The sequence below is a fragment of the Chiloscyllium plagiosum genome, chromosome 10, assembly GCF_004010195.1.
Source record: "Chiloscyllium plagiosum isolate BGI_BamShark_2017 chromosome 10, ASM401019v2, whole genome shotgun sequence".
NCBI classification, from domain to species: domain Eukaryota; kingdom Metazoa; phylum Chordata; class Chondrichthyes; order Orectolobiformes; family Hemiscylliidae; genus Chiloscyllium; species Chiloscyllium plagiosum.
The window spans coordinates 45,222,829-45,236,180 of NC_057719.1; the positions used below are offsets into that span (position 1 = coordinate 45,222,829).

Sequence of the window (13,352 nt, forward strand, 5' to 3'; positions counted from 1 at the left end):
GCTGTAGCAAAATCTCACGGCTCTTAAACTCTATCCGCCTGTTAATGAAAACCAAAACACCAATTGCTTTCTTAACAACCCTATCCACTTGGGTGGCAACTTTGAGGGATCTATGTACTTGCACACCCAGATCCCCCAGGAATACTGTCTTTAATCCTATATTCAGCATTTGAGTTCGACCTTCCAAAATGCATCACTTCGCATTTATCCAGGTTGAACTCCATCTGCCATTTCTCAGCCCAACTCTGCATCCTGTCTATGTTGCACTGCAGCCTGCAATAGTCCTCGATTTTATCAACGGCACCTCCAACCTTTGTGTCATCTGCAAATTTACTAATCCATCCCACAACGTCCTCATCCAAGTCATTTATAAAAACTACAAAGAGCAGAGGCCCAAGAACAAAGCCCTGTGGGACCCCACTCATCACTGACCTCAGGCAGAATACGTTCCATCTACAACCACTCTCTGCCTTCTGTCAGCCAACCAATTCTGAATCCAGATAGCCAAATCTCCCTCTATCCCATATTTCCTGACTTTATGAATGAGCCTAATCATGGAGAACCTTATCAAATGCCTTGCTGAAGTCCAGATACACCACATCCACTGCTTGACCTTCGTTGACCTGTCTTGTCACCTCCTTAAAGAACTCAATAAGGTTTGAGAGGCATGACCTGCCCCTCACAAAGCCATGCTAACTGCCTTTTATCACACTATGCTTTGCCAAATAGTCATAAATTTAGAATTCTTTCCAAAACTTTGCTGACCACAGACGTAAGACTAACTGGTGTGTAATTGCCTGGGATTTCCCTATTACCCTTCTTGAAAAGAGGAACAACATTCGCCTCCTTCCAATCCTCCGTTACGACTCCCGTAGAGAGTGAGGAGGCAACGATTCTCGCCAGCGGCTTAGCAACCTTCTTTCTCGCTTCCTGGAGCAGCCTAGGATAAATCTGATCTGGTCCAGGAACAACATTCGCCTCCTTCCAATCCTCCGTTACGACTCCTGTAGAGAGTGAGGAGGCAACGATTCTCGCCAGCGGCTTAGCAACCTCCTTTCTCGCTTCCTGGAGCAGCCTAGGATAAATCTGATCTGGTCCTGGGGACTTATCAATCTTAATTTTTTCCAAAATTTCCAGCACATCAACTTCATCAGTCTTGATCTGGTCAAGACTGTATCCCAGCTCCTCAAAGTTTTCATTCACAACAAGATCCCTTAGTGAAAATCGAAGCAAAAAACTCATTTAAGGTTTCCCCTATCTACACTTGTGTGGTCCTTAACTGGATATCATATCGTTCAGAGAGAAGCTATCAAAATCCATGGTCTATTTTATGAACAAGGGCAGAAAAATGGGCTTATTGTGATTTTTCAGATAGAAAGCTAGCAAAAAAAATTGCTGAGTCAGCAATCACATCCACTCCAGTGGAAGCTTTCCATAAAGACTTTTAAGACAAAGCAAAAGCTTTTGGCATTAAGGAATTATCAAAGGATGGATGTAGGTATGAAGGGATCCTCAAAGGTTGACAATGTTTATTGGTCTTTAGCACAACTCAACTGTTGACAAAATCAATCATTGAAACACCCAAATATACCAGGAGAAGTGGAAGATATGCCTTCTGAATGCACCAAGATAAGGCCCAGGTTTTAATCAATTTTGCAAGGCATCAACAGAAAAGGCCATTGTCAAAGCCTGTGCAAAGTACCAACCTAAACAGACCACACACAAGGACTATGTTCAAACTACCTTTGAACTCTGCAGTCATTCTGATTGGAAATTTACTAGAACAGGTTATGAAAAACAAGTGTGCCTCAGGAAAGGATGCCCTGAGGCACAGCCTACCAGCAAGACCATGCAGACGCTAAGACAACGAAGAATGGTAACCGCATAACCATCGCCAGGCAGGGGTGTTCCCTCCCAGTTGGGGAACATTTCAGCCATTAAGGGCATTTGGCCTCAGATTTTCAGGTAACGTTCTCCAATGCGGCCTTCAAGATACACAACAACACAGGATCACCGAACAGAAACTAATAGCTAACTTCCATACCCATGTGGATGGTCTCAACAGTGATTTTGGGTTCATGTCACACTACATATAACCTCACCATACTGTTCTGTATTTGTAAAATCTTCCTTACTGTTCTGTTTTGACATGATCACCTTGATAACTTGTTATCTCTCTACCTTAATTAGTTCGTACAGTTGTGGATTACTTGTTACTTTGGTTAGACCCTCATCATGCGACTCTTATACCATGTTATATTATTTCAGCCACTTGGATCCTACTTTTGATTTTTTTGTAATTTACTTGGATGTTAGGTCACCCCTTCACATGCTATTCAGCTGTTGACACTTTACTCACATCGTTTGACACTTTTAATCATCTGCAAAGACTTGTTATTCAGCCTATTGACACTCCACTCTCACTATTTGTATTTATCTTTTGACACTCTTAATTACCTGGAATTATCATGCCATTATCCCTCTACATATAGATTCTGTGCCTGTGCGCTGCCCTCCACTTCATCTGATGAAGGAGCAGCACTCTGAAAGCTTATGATTTCAAATAAACTTGCTGGACTATAACCTGGTGTTGTGTGACTTCCAACTATGTTCAATGTTGTGACTGTGCTGCCAGTTAGTAAGCAATGTAGCACACAAATGAATAGGTTTGCTATAATGGCTGCATTATAACATATGTAGTATATTGTGTTTTACTGCTTTAAATAAACAAATCCACAAAGTTAATCAATCTCTGAGGAGCAACTGATTATTGGACAATCATCATTGAAATGATACAGCAGAGACCTGAAATTCTTTACAGTATCACTGAGGGCTGTGGGTTGTGATGGGAGGTCAAGCCCTGTGCAGATTGCACTCTGCTTGTATTCGATCTCACGTCTCCACACAAGCAAGTTTTGGGATATGGAGTTAATCCAGTGAGAATAAAAGCCAGACTTCAAAATATTGCTGATAAACCAAAAGGGCAATATTCAAATATTTCGAATTATATTCGGTACCTTTCCATTCCAATACTTACTTCAGAGGATGCACTGTTTGCCACACGATAATGTTTGTGTCAGCATAAAAGAGCTACAATCACCAAACTAACTAAATTCTCTTTACATGTGCCTCTTATTCTGTGATTATTTTTTTTTGACATAGTCTGATAAAAGATCCAAATGGTGTTCTGTCAGTAAATTTAAGATAAGAATAAAAGGACATTGGGTGGTCCAAAGTTATACAACAGAAAAGTAATATTTATTGGTTTGGTGTGAAAATATTTATATATTAAAAATATAAAACTGCATAATTTTATATATAAATAACTAACACTCTAGAGTTGTATTTATATCTGGCAACATTTGTACCCTTCAGAGAAAATGCACTGTTTTAACCAACTCTTTAGATCTGTTTCTGAATGGCTTTATAAAGATCAAACCAATGCTTAAATGCCATCAAATAACTTGGTGGGTCTGCGGAAGCATTAATGCATTTCAACACATTCCCGATAAAATCTCCCACATTTTTCCCTCAACAATGAATACCCTTCCCCAGCAATGCCAAGCCCTCCCTCAACTTTAATGGCTATCCCATCCCCTCTAGAATCCCTACAGTGAGGAAACAGGTGCTTTGGCCCAACAAGTCCACACCAACCCTCCAAAGGGTAACCCACCCAGACCCATGCCTCTACCCTATTATCTGACATTTACCCTGACTAATGCACCTAATCTACACATCCCTGAACACCATGGGCAATTTAGCATGGCCAATTCACCTAACCTGCACATCTTTGGATTGAGGGAGGAAACCAGAGCACGTGGAGGAGACCCACGCAGGCACGGGGAGAATTTGCAAACTCCATACAGACAGTCGTCCAAGGCTGGAATTGAACCCAGGTCCCTGGCGCTGTGAGGCAGCAGTGCTAAACCACGGAGCCATCCCAAAAAATAGCATTGCCCATGATGAACAGAATATTAATACATCCAACAATAAAAATCGTTCAGATGTCTGACTGCTCCCATTGGGCTGCTGGCAATGTACACTCTCCACTTGCCTCCCATCAAATGTAGCTGAGCAGTTGAAATTTGGCCTCTGATGTTCAATCTACTTCCATGCTCAAAGTTATTCAGAATGACAATAACAGACACTTCACTGCCATTGAGATAATGAATTCTTAATTCATTTAGCTTTCCTGAAATTTCCCAGCAACACTGTTCAGTTGTATTACAGTTGGGTGTGAGCTATAATTCAATGCCTCTGAGTTTAAAAAAAGATTGTTGGTTCATGCCCCACTCCAAAAACTTAGGAACAAATTCAAGATAAACACTTCAATATAGTGGTAAAAGAGCACTTGACAGTCAATGTATTGTCTTTCAGATCACACTGATTCCATCTTACCTCTTGGTCCAGCATCTGCAGTCCTCACTTTCGCTGAGTTGATTTTAACCTTGTAAAAGAGCCTATAGAATGATTTTGAAGAATAGCAAGGAAATTCTAAGCTGTATTTATCAGCAGTAATCATTTAAAAGTAGCGTTTTGAGACACTATCACATTGTTGTTTGTGTAATGTTGCTATGCATTTCCCATATTATAAGTGATTACACTTCTAATACTTCATTGTACTGTAAAGCACTTTAATGCCCTCAGCTCATGAAAACGCCAAGATCCTTTATTCTTGCTACAATGTGATCATTTTTCTGAACTCAAAACTAACTGACCTGACTGCCCACACTGTGGTTGACTAGTTCCAGGGGGTGTCCTTGTCCCAGGAATTTCCTGTCCTCTTTCATCCACACACCAGCAGTGGCCTGTACTGCCGTGGCACTGCAGAGGCGTGAAGTTCCCCTGCTCATCACACTCAGGGATATGGATTCCACGGAAGTGTGATCCATGCTGATTCACCTCTGCATGTAGCCTCTCCCGATGCTGTTCACAAGCAGTCTTTGGCCTTTCAATCGATTCTAAGCAAACAAAAATAAATTTTCATGAGACAAGAGTGCAAATGTAACAATGATTTCTTGTACAATGTCTATTGTCACCAGTCTCATTGTAGAAAAAGGGATTGAAGTGAAGCCAATACTACTTCTGAACTCAAAAACTAACTGATCTGGCTGTCCACACTGTGGTTGACCAGTTCCAGGAATTTCCTATCCCCTTTCACCCACACATCAGCAGTGGCCTCTACTGCTGTAGCATTGCAGAGGCCTGAAACCTTCCTTCCCCCCCACCTCTCCTCTTCACACTGAGGGAGGTAGGCCTCAACAAGAGCAGGAGATCCACACACACTCAGCACTGCTTGCAGCCAGTGAAAAGAATGGAAAGAAATAGCAAGGTGTTCCTCCACTCACAGACTGGTTTTCTCTCATGCTTGTTGTTTACAGGTTCACAAGTAAACCTATCAGCAACAGACATGGCACAGGAACTAGCCTGTGATTGGAGGAGCAGTAAACAGCGAGGAAAGTAAATGCCAGCAATGAATGAGTTGCCAGGAAGCAGAGGATGCCAAGTTTGAGGATCTGTAGGGAGTTGGAATGCTGACGTCTGGGAGCTTGGGTGCTTGGACACATGCCGAAGGTGCTGAGGGGGAAGATGGGGTTGGTGCCTGCAAGAGGTCTAAAGGATAGGGATAGGGCTGGGTTGAGCTGGGGAGGCCACAAGGATGTGGCAAAGGTTTGAGAGAGAGGGAGAGAGAGGCTGCAAAGGGGGTGGGAAAGAGAAAGAGAAGCTGCAATGTGGGCAGGAGAGAGAGAGAGGGAGACAGCAGCCTGTTGAAATCCATCTCCCTCAGTTTGTGAAGAATTCCTGAACTCACTACCAGCAATCAACTCAGCTCTGGCAATTTGTTCTTCTGCTGTCCTCCCTTCTGTCTGGTTGCTCACTGAAAACATGTAACTTTCTCCTCTCTGCTGACCATATCAGCTTTAGCCTTTTGTTCCCATGGAACCTCTCCCTCTCTCTCTTCCTGGCTAAAAAAACCTGGAGTCGAGAGTGTGGCGCTGGAAAAACACAGCATCCGAGGAGCAGGAGAATCGACGTTTCAGGCATAAGCCCTTTATTAGGAATCACCACACTCTCGATTCTGATCTCCAGCATCTGCAGCCCTCACTTTCTTCCAAAAAAAACTTAGAAACTGAAAAGCTGTCCCAGTCAAATAGTTGCACTTGCCTTTGTTTGAGTGTATGGGTCAATGAATGCTGACGCGAGACCTCCTGCCTCATGGTAAGCAAGTCACATTGGCTTGATGTCAGGTAGATGTTAGAGCATCTATGACTGTCTACGTTGGACCATTTTACTTTGAATTAAAAAATTCGTCCAAAGCATAATTATCTTACAAAAACTCAGATTCCTAACAAATTAGAACACTGACCTGGCTGTCCACACTGCCTTTGACCAGTTCCAGGTGGTGTCCTCGTCCCAGGAATTTCCTGTCCCCTTTCGTCCACACACCAGCAGTATCCTGTACTGCCATGACATTGCAGAGGCCTGAATTTCCCCTCCTCATCACACTCAGGGATATAGGCTCCAATTAGAGGTTGTGATCCACGCAGACTCAGCTCTGCTTGCAGTCTCTCTCGGTGCTGTTCACAAATAGTCTTTGGACGTTCAATGCGTTCTAGTGAGATAGAAAGAAATTTTTGTTTTGTAAAAGTGCAAATCCCTCCATTTCCATTGTGTAACGTCAATTTCCTTACATTGCCTACTGCCCATGCCTGATCTTCAGTAATGAAATCCACTGTCAGTTCACAACATTACTGCTATGGGATTCCGTATCAGAGTCGCATGGTTAATTAAGGAGGGTCTGCATCACAACTAAAACTTTCCTCTCCAAGTCCTTTGCCAGAATTGAAAGGGGATTTCTTTTAAAAATTAAATTTCTTTTGTAAATGTTTCACAATAGATTGATTTCATTTTATTCATCTGTACAGACTGAAACAGTCCATGTCTAATTGCAACACGACCTGGATAATATCCAGGTTTGGGTTGACAAGCGACAAGTAACATACAGCCCTCACGTGCCAGGCAATGACCATCTCCAACAGGACAGAATCTGACCTTTGCCCCTAAACATTCATTGGCATACTACTGTTGAATCCTCCACTATCAACATTCTGGAAGTTACCATTAATAGAATCTGAATGACAGTAGCTATAAAAACACTGTAGCTAGGAATCCTGTACTGAGTAACTCATATCCTGACTCCAGAAAGCCATCCACCATCTACAAGGCACAAGTCAGGAATGTGACAGAATACTCCCCACTTGACAGGAAGAGTACAGCTCTAACAACACTCGAAAAGCTTGACATCTTCAGGTCAAAGCAGCCCAGTTGATTGGCACAACATCTACAAACATTCGCTCCCTACACCACTGCTGCTCAGTAGTACACACTACTGCTATCTACAAGATACACTAGAAATTCATTAACACTCCTGAGGACACCTTCAAAACTCATGACCATCTAGAATGATAAGGCGGCATGGGAAGACCAGTTGAAGGTAATTTGCAGGTGGATTTCCTGCATTTCCCTTGCATTTGCTGCCATTGTCCTTCAAAGGTTTAGAAGGTGCAGTCTAAGGAGACATGGTGAGTTATTACAGTATCTTGTAGAGGTTGTACCTCGTGTGTGTGTCATGGTGAAAGAAGTGAATATTGAAGATGGTGGATGAGGTGCCAATCAAGTAGCTGCTTTATCCTGGATGGAGTCAAGCTTCTTGAGTGTTCTTGGAGCTATACTCATGCAAGCAAGTAGCAAGTATTCCAACAGATTACTGACTTGCAGATGGTGGATAGATGGAGAGATAGAAGGGGAGTAACTCAGTGCAAATTTCATAGCCTCTGACCTGCTTTGTAGCTACCGTATCTCTATGGTTGGTCCAGTTTGGTTTTTGGTCCATAATGGTTGGGGAGGGCTGGTTTCAGTGATGGTTATACTATTAAATATTAAAGAACAATGGTTAGATTCTGTCTTGCTGGAGATGATCGTTGCCTGGAGTTGCGTGGTGTGAATGTTGATCAGGTCTTGATAGAGATGGATGCACAGTGCTTCAGTATCTGTGGAGTTGCAAATGGTGTTGGACATTGTTTACCGGTCATTGCACATTCTCAGTTCTGACGTTCTGATGGAGAGAAGGTCATTGATGAAAGCAGCTAAAGATAGTTGGGTTAAGGACACTATTCTGAGGAAATCCTGCAGAGATGTCCTGGACTTGCAATGTTTGAAGTCCAACAACATCAGGTATAACTCCAGTCAGTAGAGAGATTTCTCCTGATCCCCACTGACCCCCATTTTGTGAGGGCTCTCTGATGCCACATTTAGTCAAATGCAACCTTGTTGTCAAGGGCAGTCACTCTCATTTCATCTTTGGAGTTCAGCTCTTTTTGTTCATTTTTCAACTAAGCCTGTAAAACTGAGTATCAGTGAGCTTGTTATTCCTGTGCAAGAGCTGCTTTGTCAATGACTATTTTCATCGTTTTACTTAGGATTTAGAGTAGACAAAGCAGTAATTGGCTGGTTTGCACTGGCCCTGCTTATTGTAGCCAGGATATATCTGGGCAATTTTCTGTATTGTTGGGTGTATGCCAGTGTTGTGGCTGTACTGAAATAGCTTGACTAGGGACAAGTTATGGAGTACAAGACTTCAGTACTATTGCTGGAATATTGTCAGAGTCCTTGGCCTATGTAGTCTCCTGTACCTTCAGCTATTCCTCGATAATGTGTGGAGCAAATCAAAGTGATTGAAGAGTGTAACCTGTGATGTGGGAACATCAGGATGAAATGTTGGTCCTGTTGTTTGAAACTATAGGTCAGTCGGCTTATCTTCTGTCCCAGAGAGCTTATGAGAATCCATGATAAAAAGTACTTCGATTGCACATCATGAAAGAATCAACCAGTGTCAACATGTTTTTTTTGAAAGGGTAATTGTTAGCTAGCAAATTGGAGTTTTGTGAGAAAATAACAAGTAAGCTAGATAAATGGGGACCTACAGATGTGGTTTACTTGGATTTCAAAAACTGCATTTGATAAGGTGCCAATGAAGTTTTTTGACAAAATAAGGGAACATGATATGAGAAGTAAAATATTAGCTCGGTTAAAGCAATGGCTAGTGAAAAGGAAGCAAAGACTGGATAAGTGGGTCATTTTCAGCATGTTAAGGTCTGCCACAGGAATCAGTGTTGGGTCTCAGTCATTTACAGTCTGTTTCAATGACACAGACACAGGGACTGAATGTATGCAAGCTACTTTTTAAATTAATTCATGGGATGTGGGCGTCGCTGTCTGGCCAGTATTTATTGCCCATCCCAAGTTGTACTTCAGGAAGTGGTAGTTAGCTGCCTTTTTGAATCGCTGCAGTCCCCCATGACTTTAAGGATAGAATTCATGGATTTGACCTGCCTTTCATGAACCAATACTGCAACTGCCCGATGCAACAATTTCTATCCAGGTATCTCGATATTTCTTCCTTGATGATAGAATCATGCATTTTCCCCACTGCAGAATTTAAGCTAATGGGCATATAGTTACCCGCCTTTTGTCTACCTCCTTTTTTCTTAAAACAGTGGCATCATATTTGCTGTTTTCCAATCTGCTGGAACCATCTCAGAGTTCACTGAAGTTTGGTAAATTACCGAGTGCATTTGCTATTTCTCGTGCCATCTCTTTTAGTATCCCAGGAATCATTCCATCAGGGCCAGGAGACTTGACTACCTTCGGCCCCATTAGCTTCCCAACACTACCTCTTTAATGATAATGATTGTTTCTAGGTCCTCACCTGCCATAGCCTCCTTTTCATCAATTATTGGCACATTATTAGTGTCAAAGGAGAAAGTGAGGACTGCAGATGCTGGAGATCAGAGCTGAAAATGTGTTGCTGGAAAAGCGCAGCAGGTCAGGCAGCATCCAAGGACCAGGAGAATCGACGTTTCGGGCATGAGCCCTTCTTCAGGGCTCATGCCTGAAACCTCAATTCACATTATTAGTGTCTTCCACTGTGGACACAGACACAAGATACGTGCTAAATCTCTCGGCCATTTCCTCATTTCCTATTATTAAATCCCCTAAGGGGCCAATGTTTACCTTTGCCACACTTTTGCCTTTTATATATTTGTAGAAACTTTTGCTATCTGTTTTTAGGTTCTCAGCTAGTTTACTCTCAATTTTTCTGACCTTTCTTTATAATTTTTTTATGGCTTTCTGTCAACCTTTAAAGATTTCTTAATTTTCAAGTTTCCCACTAATTTTTGTCACTGTGTATGCATTAGCCTCCTTTATTTTCTGAATTGTCAATGGCTAATTGTCCTTTTCCTACAGTTCTGCCTTTTCACTGGTATATACTTTTGCTGTAGACAGGCAGGAGGTTGGGAGAACACAGTAAGCAAGGCAGCATCAGGAGGTGGAGGAGTCGACGTTTCGGGTTTAACCCTTCTTCAGGACTGGGGAGTGGATGTGGGGGGAGCTGCAGATAAAGGGGTTAGCAGGAGCAGGGTGGTGAAGTGGGGATGGGTGAAGACAAGCAGAAGGTATGACCTGGTTGGTCAATGGGATGAATGAATCCACTGCTGGGAGCAGTGGCAGGGAGGGACTGTGAAGGGAGTCGGGGGATGAGGAGGGAGGTTACTTGAAATTGGAGAACTCAGTGTTGAGTCCTCCAGGCTGTAGTGTGCCCAGGCAGAAGGTAAATTGTTGTTGGCGCTATGGTTTGTTTTCGCAATGGAGGAGGCCAAGGCCACATTTGCTGAGCACTGTGAAAATCGCTTTGAAAGGCCTCCACTGTTCCTTGATTGTTCTACTATAGTATTTGCTCTCAGTCTACCATAGCCAACTCCTCCCTCATCCCATTGTGATCTCCCAAGAACCAACCTCTGTGAATTACATCTGCATGCTTTTCCAGGCTTAAAGTTTGATTCATACAAAATAAAAGATCACATCTTCTGCTACAATGTTAATAATTTTGCTGAATTACAACACTGACTGACCTGGCTGCCCACACTGTGGTTGACCAGATCCAGGAGGTGTCCTGGTCCCAGGAATTTCCTGTCCCCTTTCATCCACACACCAACAGTATCCTGTACTGCCATGGCACTGCAGAGGCTTGAAGTTCCCCTGTTCATCACACTCAGGGATATAGGCTCCAACAAAAGGTTGTGATCCACGCAGGTTCAGCTCTGCTTGCAGTCTCTCTCGATGCTGTTCACAAATAGTCTTTGGGCCTTCAACAGGCTCTATTCAACAGAAAAAAAATCCTTATGAAACATAAGAATAAATGTCTCAAATTGGTTCTTCCATCATCTTTTCGTCTATACTCTGGGTGTCGCCACTTATAGGAAAGACATTTTTTCTAAGGCAAATACATTTTAACATAGCTCAGTGATAACCTTAATTCAGTATTGCAAATGTTTTCAACTCTAACATAATAGCAATACAGTACTCACCAGAAATCAAGTTTTCAATCTATTATACAGTTTGTTGCAGAAAGAACCAAGTGTAACTGGCAAATGTTGTTTTATAAAGAGTATTTTAAGGAACTGTTATAAAATCAATATTTTATGGAAGCAATATTTTAAACATGGTTGTGTCAAGTATAACAGGGAAGAAAAATGTGAGATCAGGTGATTGTTGACAGATCTTTTGTAATAGCTCCAGTTTTAGTCTCCATACCTAAAAAAAGACATGTTTACATTTAAGTGGAAGCAATGAAGATTCAAGAAATTGGACCCTGGAATAAGGAGGCTGCTGTAGGAGGAGGTAGAGTAAAATAGACCTAATTTCTCTGTAGCTTAGAATAGTGAGCAGCATCTCACTGAAACATATAAAATTCTTCCAAGTGCTGATGGGTAGATAGTGAGGGGTTATTTCCCCAGACTGGAAAGTTTAGAACATTGGTTAATTAAGGTTTTGGCTTGTAAAGACTTCAGAAGAAGAGAAATCTCTTTACCTGGAGGGCTGCAGATGCTCAGTTGATTAGCTTGTCCTAGGTTGAGATCAACATTACGTTTAATCACTAACAGAAAGAAGAATAATGGAAAAGGGTAGGAAAACGGAGGCCATCTAGACATTCAGCCATTGAATGATAGGAGCAGTTCCTCAAAGTGATACTACTTCAATTACTTATGTGCTTACAATGGTTGTAACAGGCTTTTTTGTTCAAAAGTGTTCATTTCTATTTTCAATTCATCTGTTATCTTTCTGATTTCTTTCATTTTAATCTGTTATTCCTACATCTATAATGCTGTCCATTTATATATGAATCTTAGAGCAAAAACATTTCAATACAATATTTTGATAAGTTGCAAATCAATTTGGTTTTGCGCCTTTGATTATAGTGTTTGCCGGTACAAAAGATTCCAAGATAACCATCTTTTATGAATTAAACCGAGCTGTTTCTTCAAGCTCCAAGTTAGACTCGCAAAAAATCTGACATTGCTTTTAACTCTGAGTTTTGAAAGAGTGTGGATTATTTTCCTTTGTTAAAATTGTCATGCCTCACTTGGGTAGTACACTGGAAATAAGGTTCTGCTATTCCCAGAATCATCACAAAAATTTTATAAAGTAAGCAGAACTCCCCAGTTTTAAACCCAGGGTGACAGAAAGCGTGGATGAAATTTCTGTACTTAACAATAATTACTATTTATTACAAATAAATAAATAAATTCTAGCTACAGACAAACACAATGTTATTTAACTCTAGCAGTTAAAATTCTAATCCCCTCTTTATAAAACTTTGTGTGCACACACGTATCGACAAACATTGGTGCTGTGGGCGGTGGGAATGACTGAGAAGGCAATTCAGTTGTTTCTATCCACGAGCTTCACTGAGATTATCCTTGTGCTTGCTAGGACTTGCTGCTCCATGGTGAATCTTCTCCAGGTATTTTTAATTTCTTTGCACAGAACAACTGGTTCAAAACGTATGAAGTCTCTGACTTATTGGTTAAAGGAAACATTTACAGCAATTGGTAAGGAAAATACCCTGGCTTTCTTCAGGCTTTTTTTACTGCTGAGACAAGGATATCACTTCCCGTTCCAGAGGTCCTCAGGCTCCTGGCTATCTCATTCACACCAACATGCTGTTCAGCTACTTGGCAGGCAGAGGGTCTTAGTTATCTCGACTGGTCACCACCCCACTGACCAATATGATACTTGTTCCCAGCCAAATCTTGTTTTGTACAAACCCCCAGTGCCAGATTGTTGTTTGTTCAACTAGTGGAGGAAGTTTAGTTGCAGACAAAGTAAACAGCATTTACAGTAAGTGCTGACAGCTTGCTTTTAAAATGTTCAATGCCTTCCACAATCCTTGGTTTTTATAAGTCCTTTTTGTCCTCATTTCAGTCCATAATCAAAAATGCATAAAAATA

The 13,352-nt window shown here is 41.7% G+C and overlaps 1 protein-coding gene across 6 annotated transcripts in view; it reads right to left on the minus strand.

The window, feature by feature from the left end:
- Window positions 1-13,352, minus strand: part of nid2a (nidogen 2a (osteonidogen)) — a 113,847-nt gene that overhangs the window by 15,389 nt on the left and 85,106 nt on the right. For 4 of the 6 annotated variants that reach the window (XM_043697642.1, XM_043697644.1, XM_043697643.1 and 1 more), the window contains 3 exons: window positions 10,974-11,219; window positions 6,368-6,613; window positions 4,719-4,961 (listed from right to left, as the gene is read on the minus strand). In XM_043697642.1, coding sequence (XP_043553577.1) covers window positions 4,719-4,961; window positions 6,368-6,613; window positions 10,974-11,219 — 735 coding nt within the window. The remainder of the gene's footprint in view (window positions 1-4,718; window positions 4,962-6,367; window positions 6,614-10,973; window positions 11,220-13,352) is intronic. The other 2 variants (XM_043697645.1, XM_043697646.1) reach the window with 2 other exon arrangements.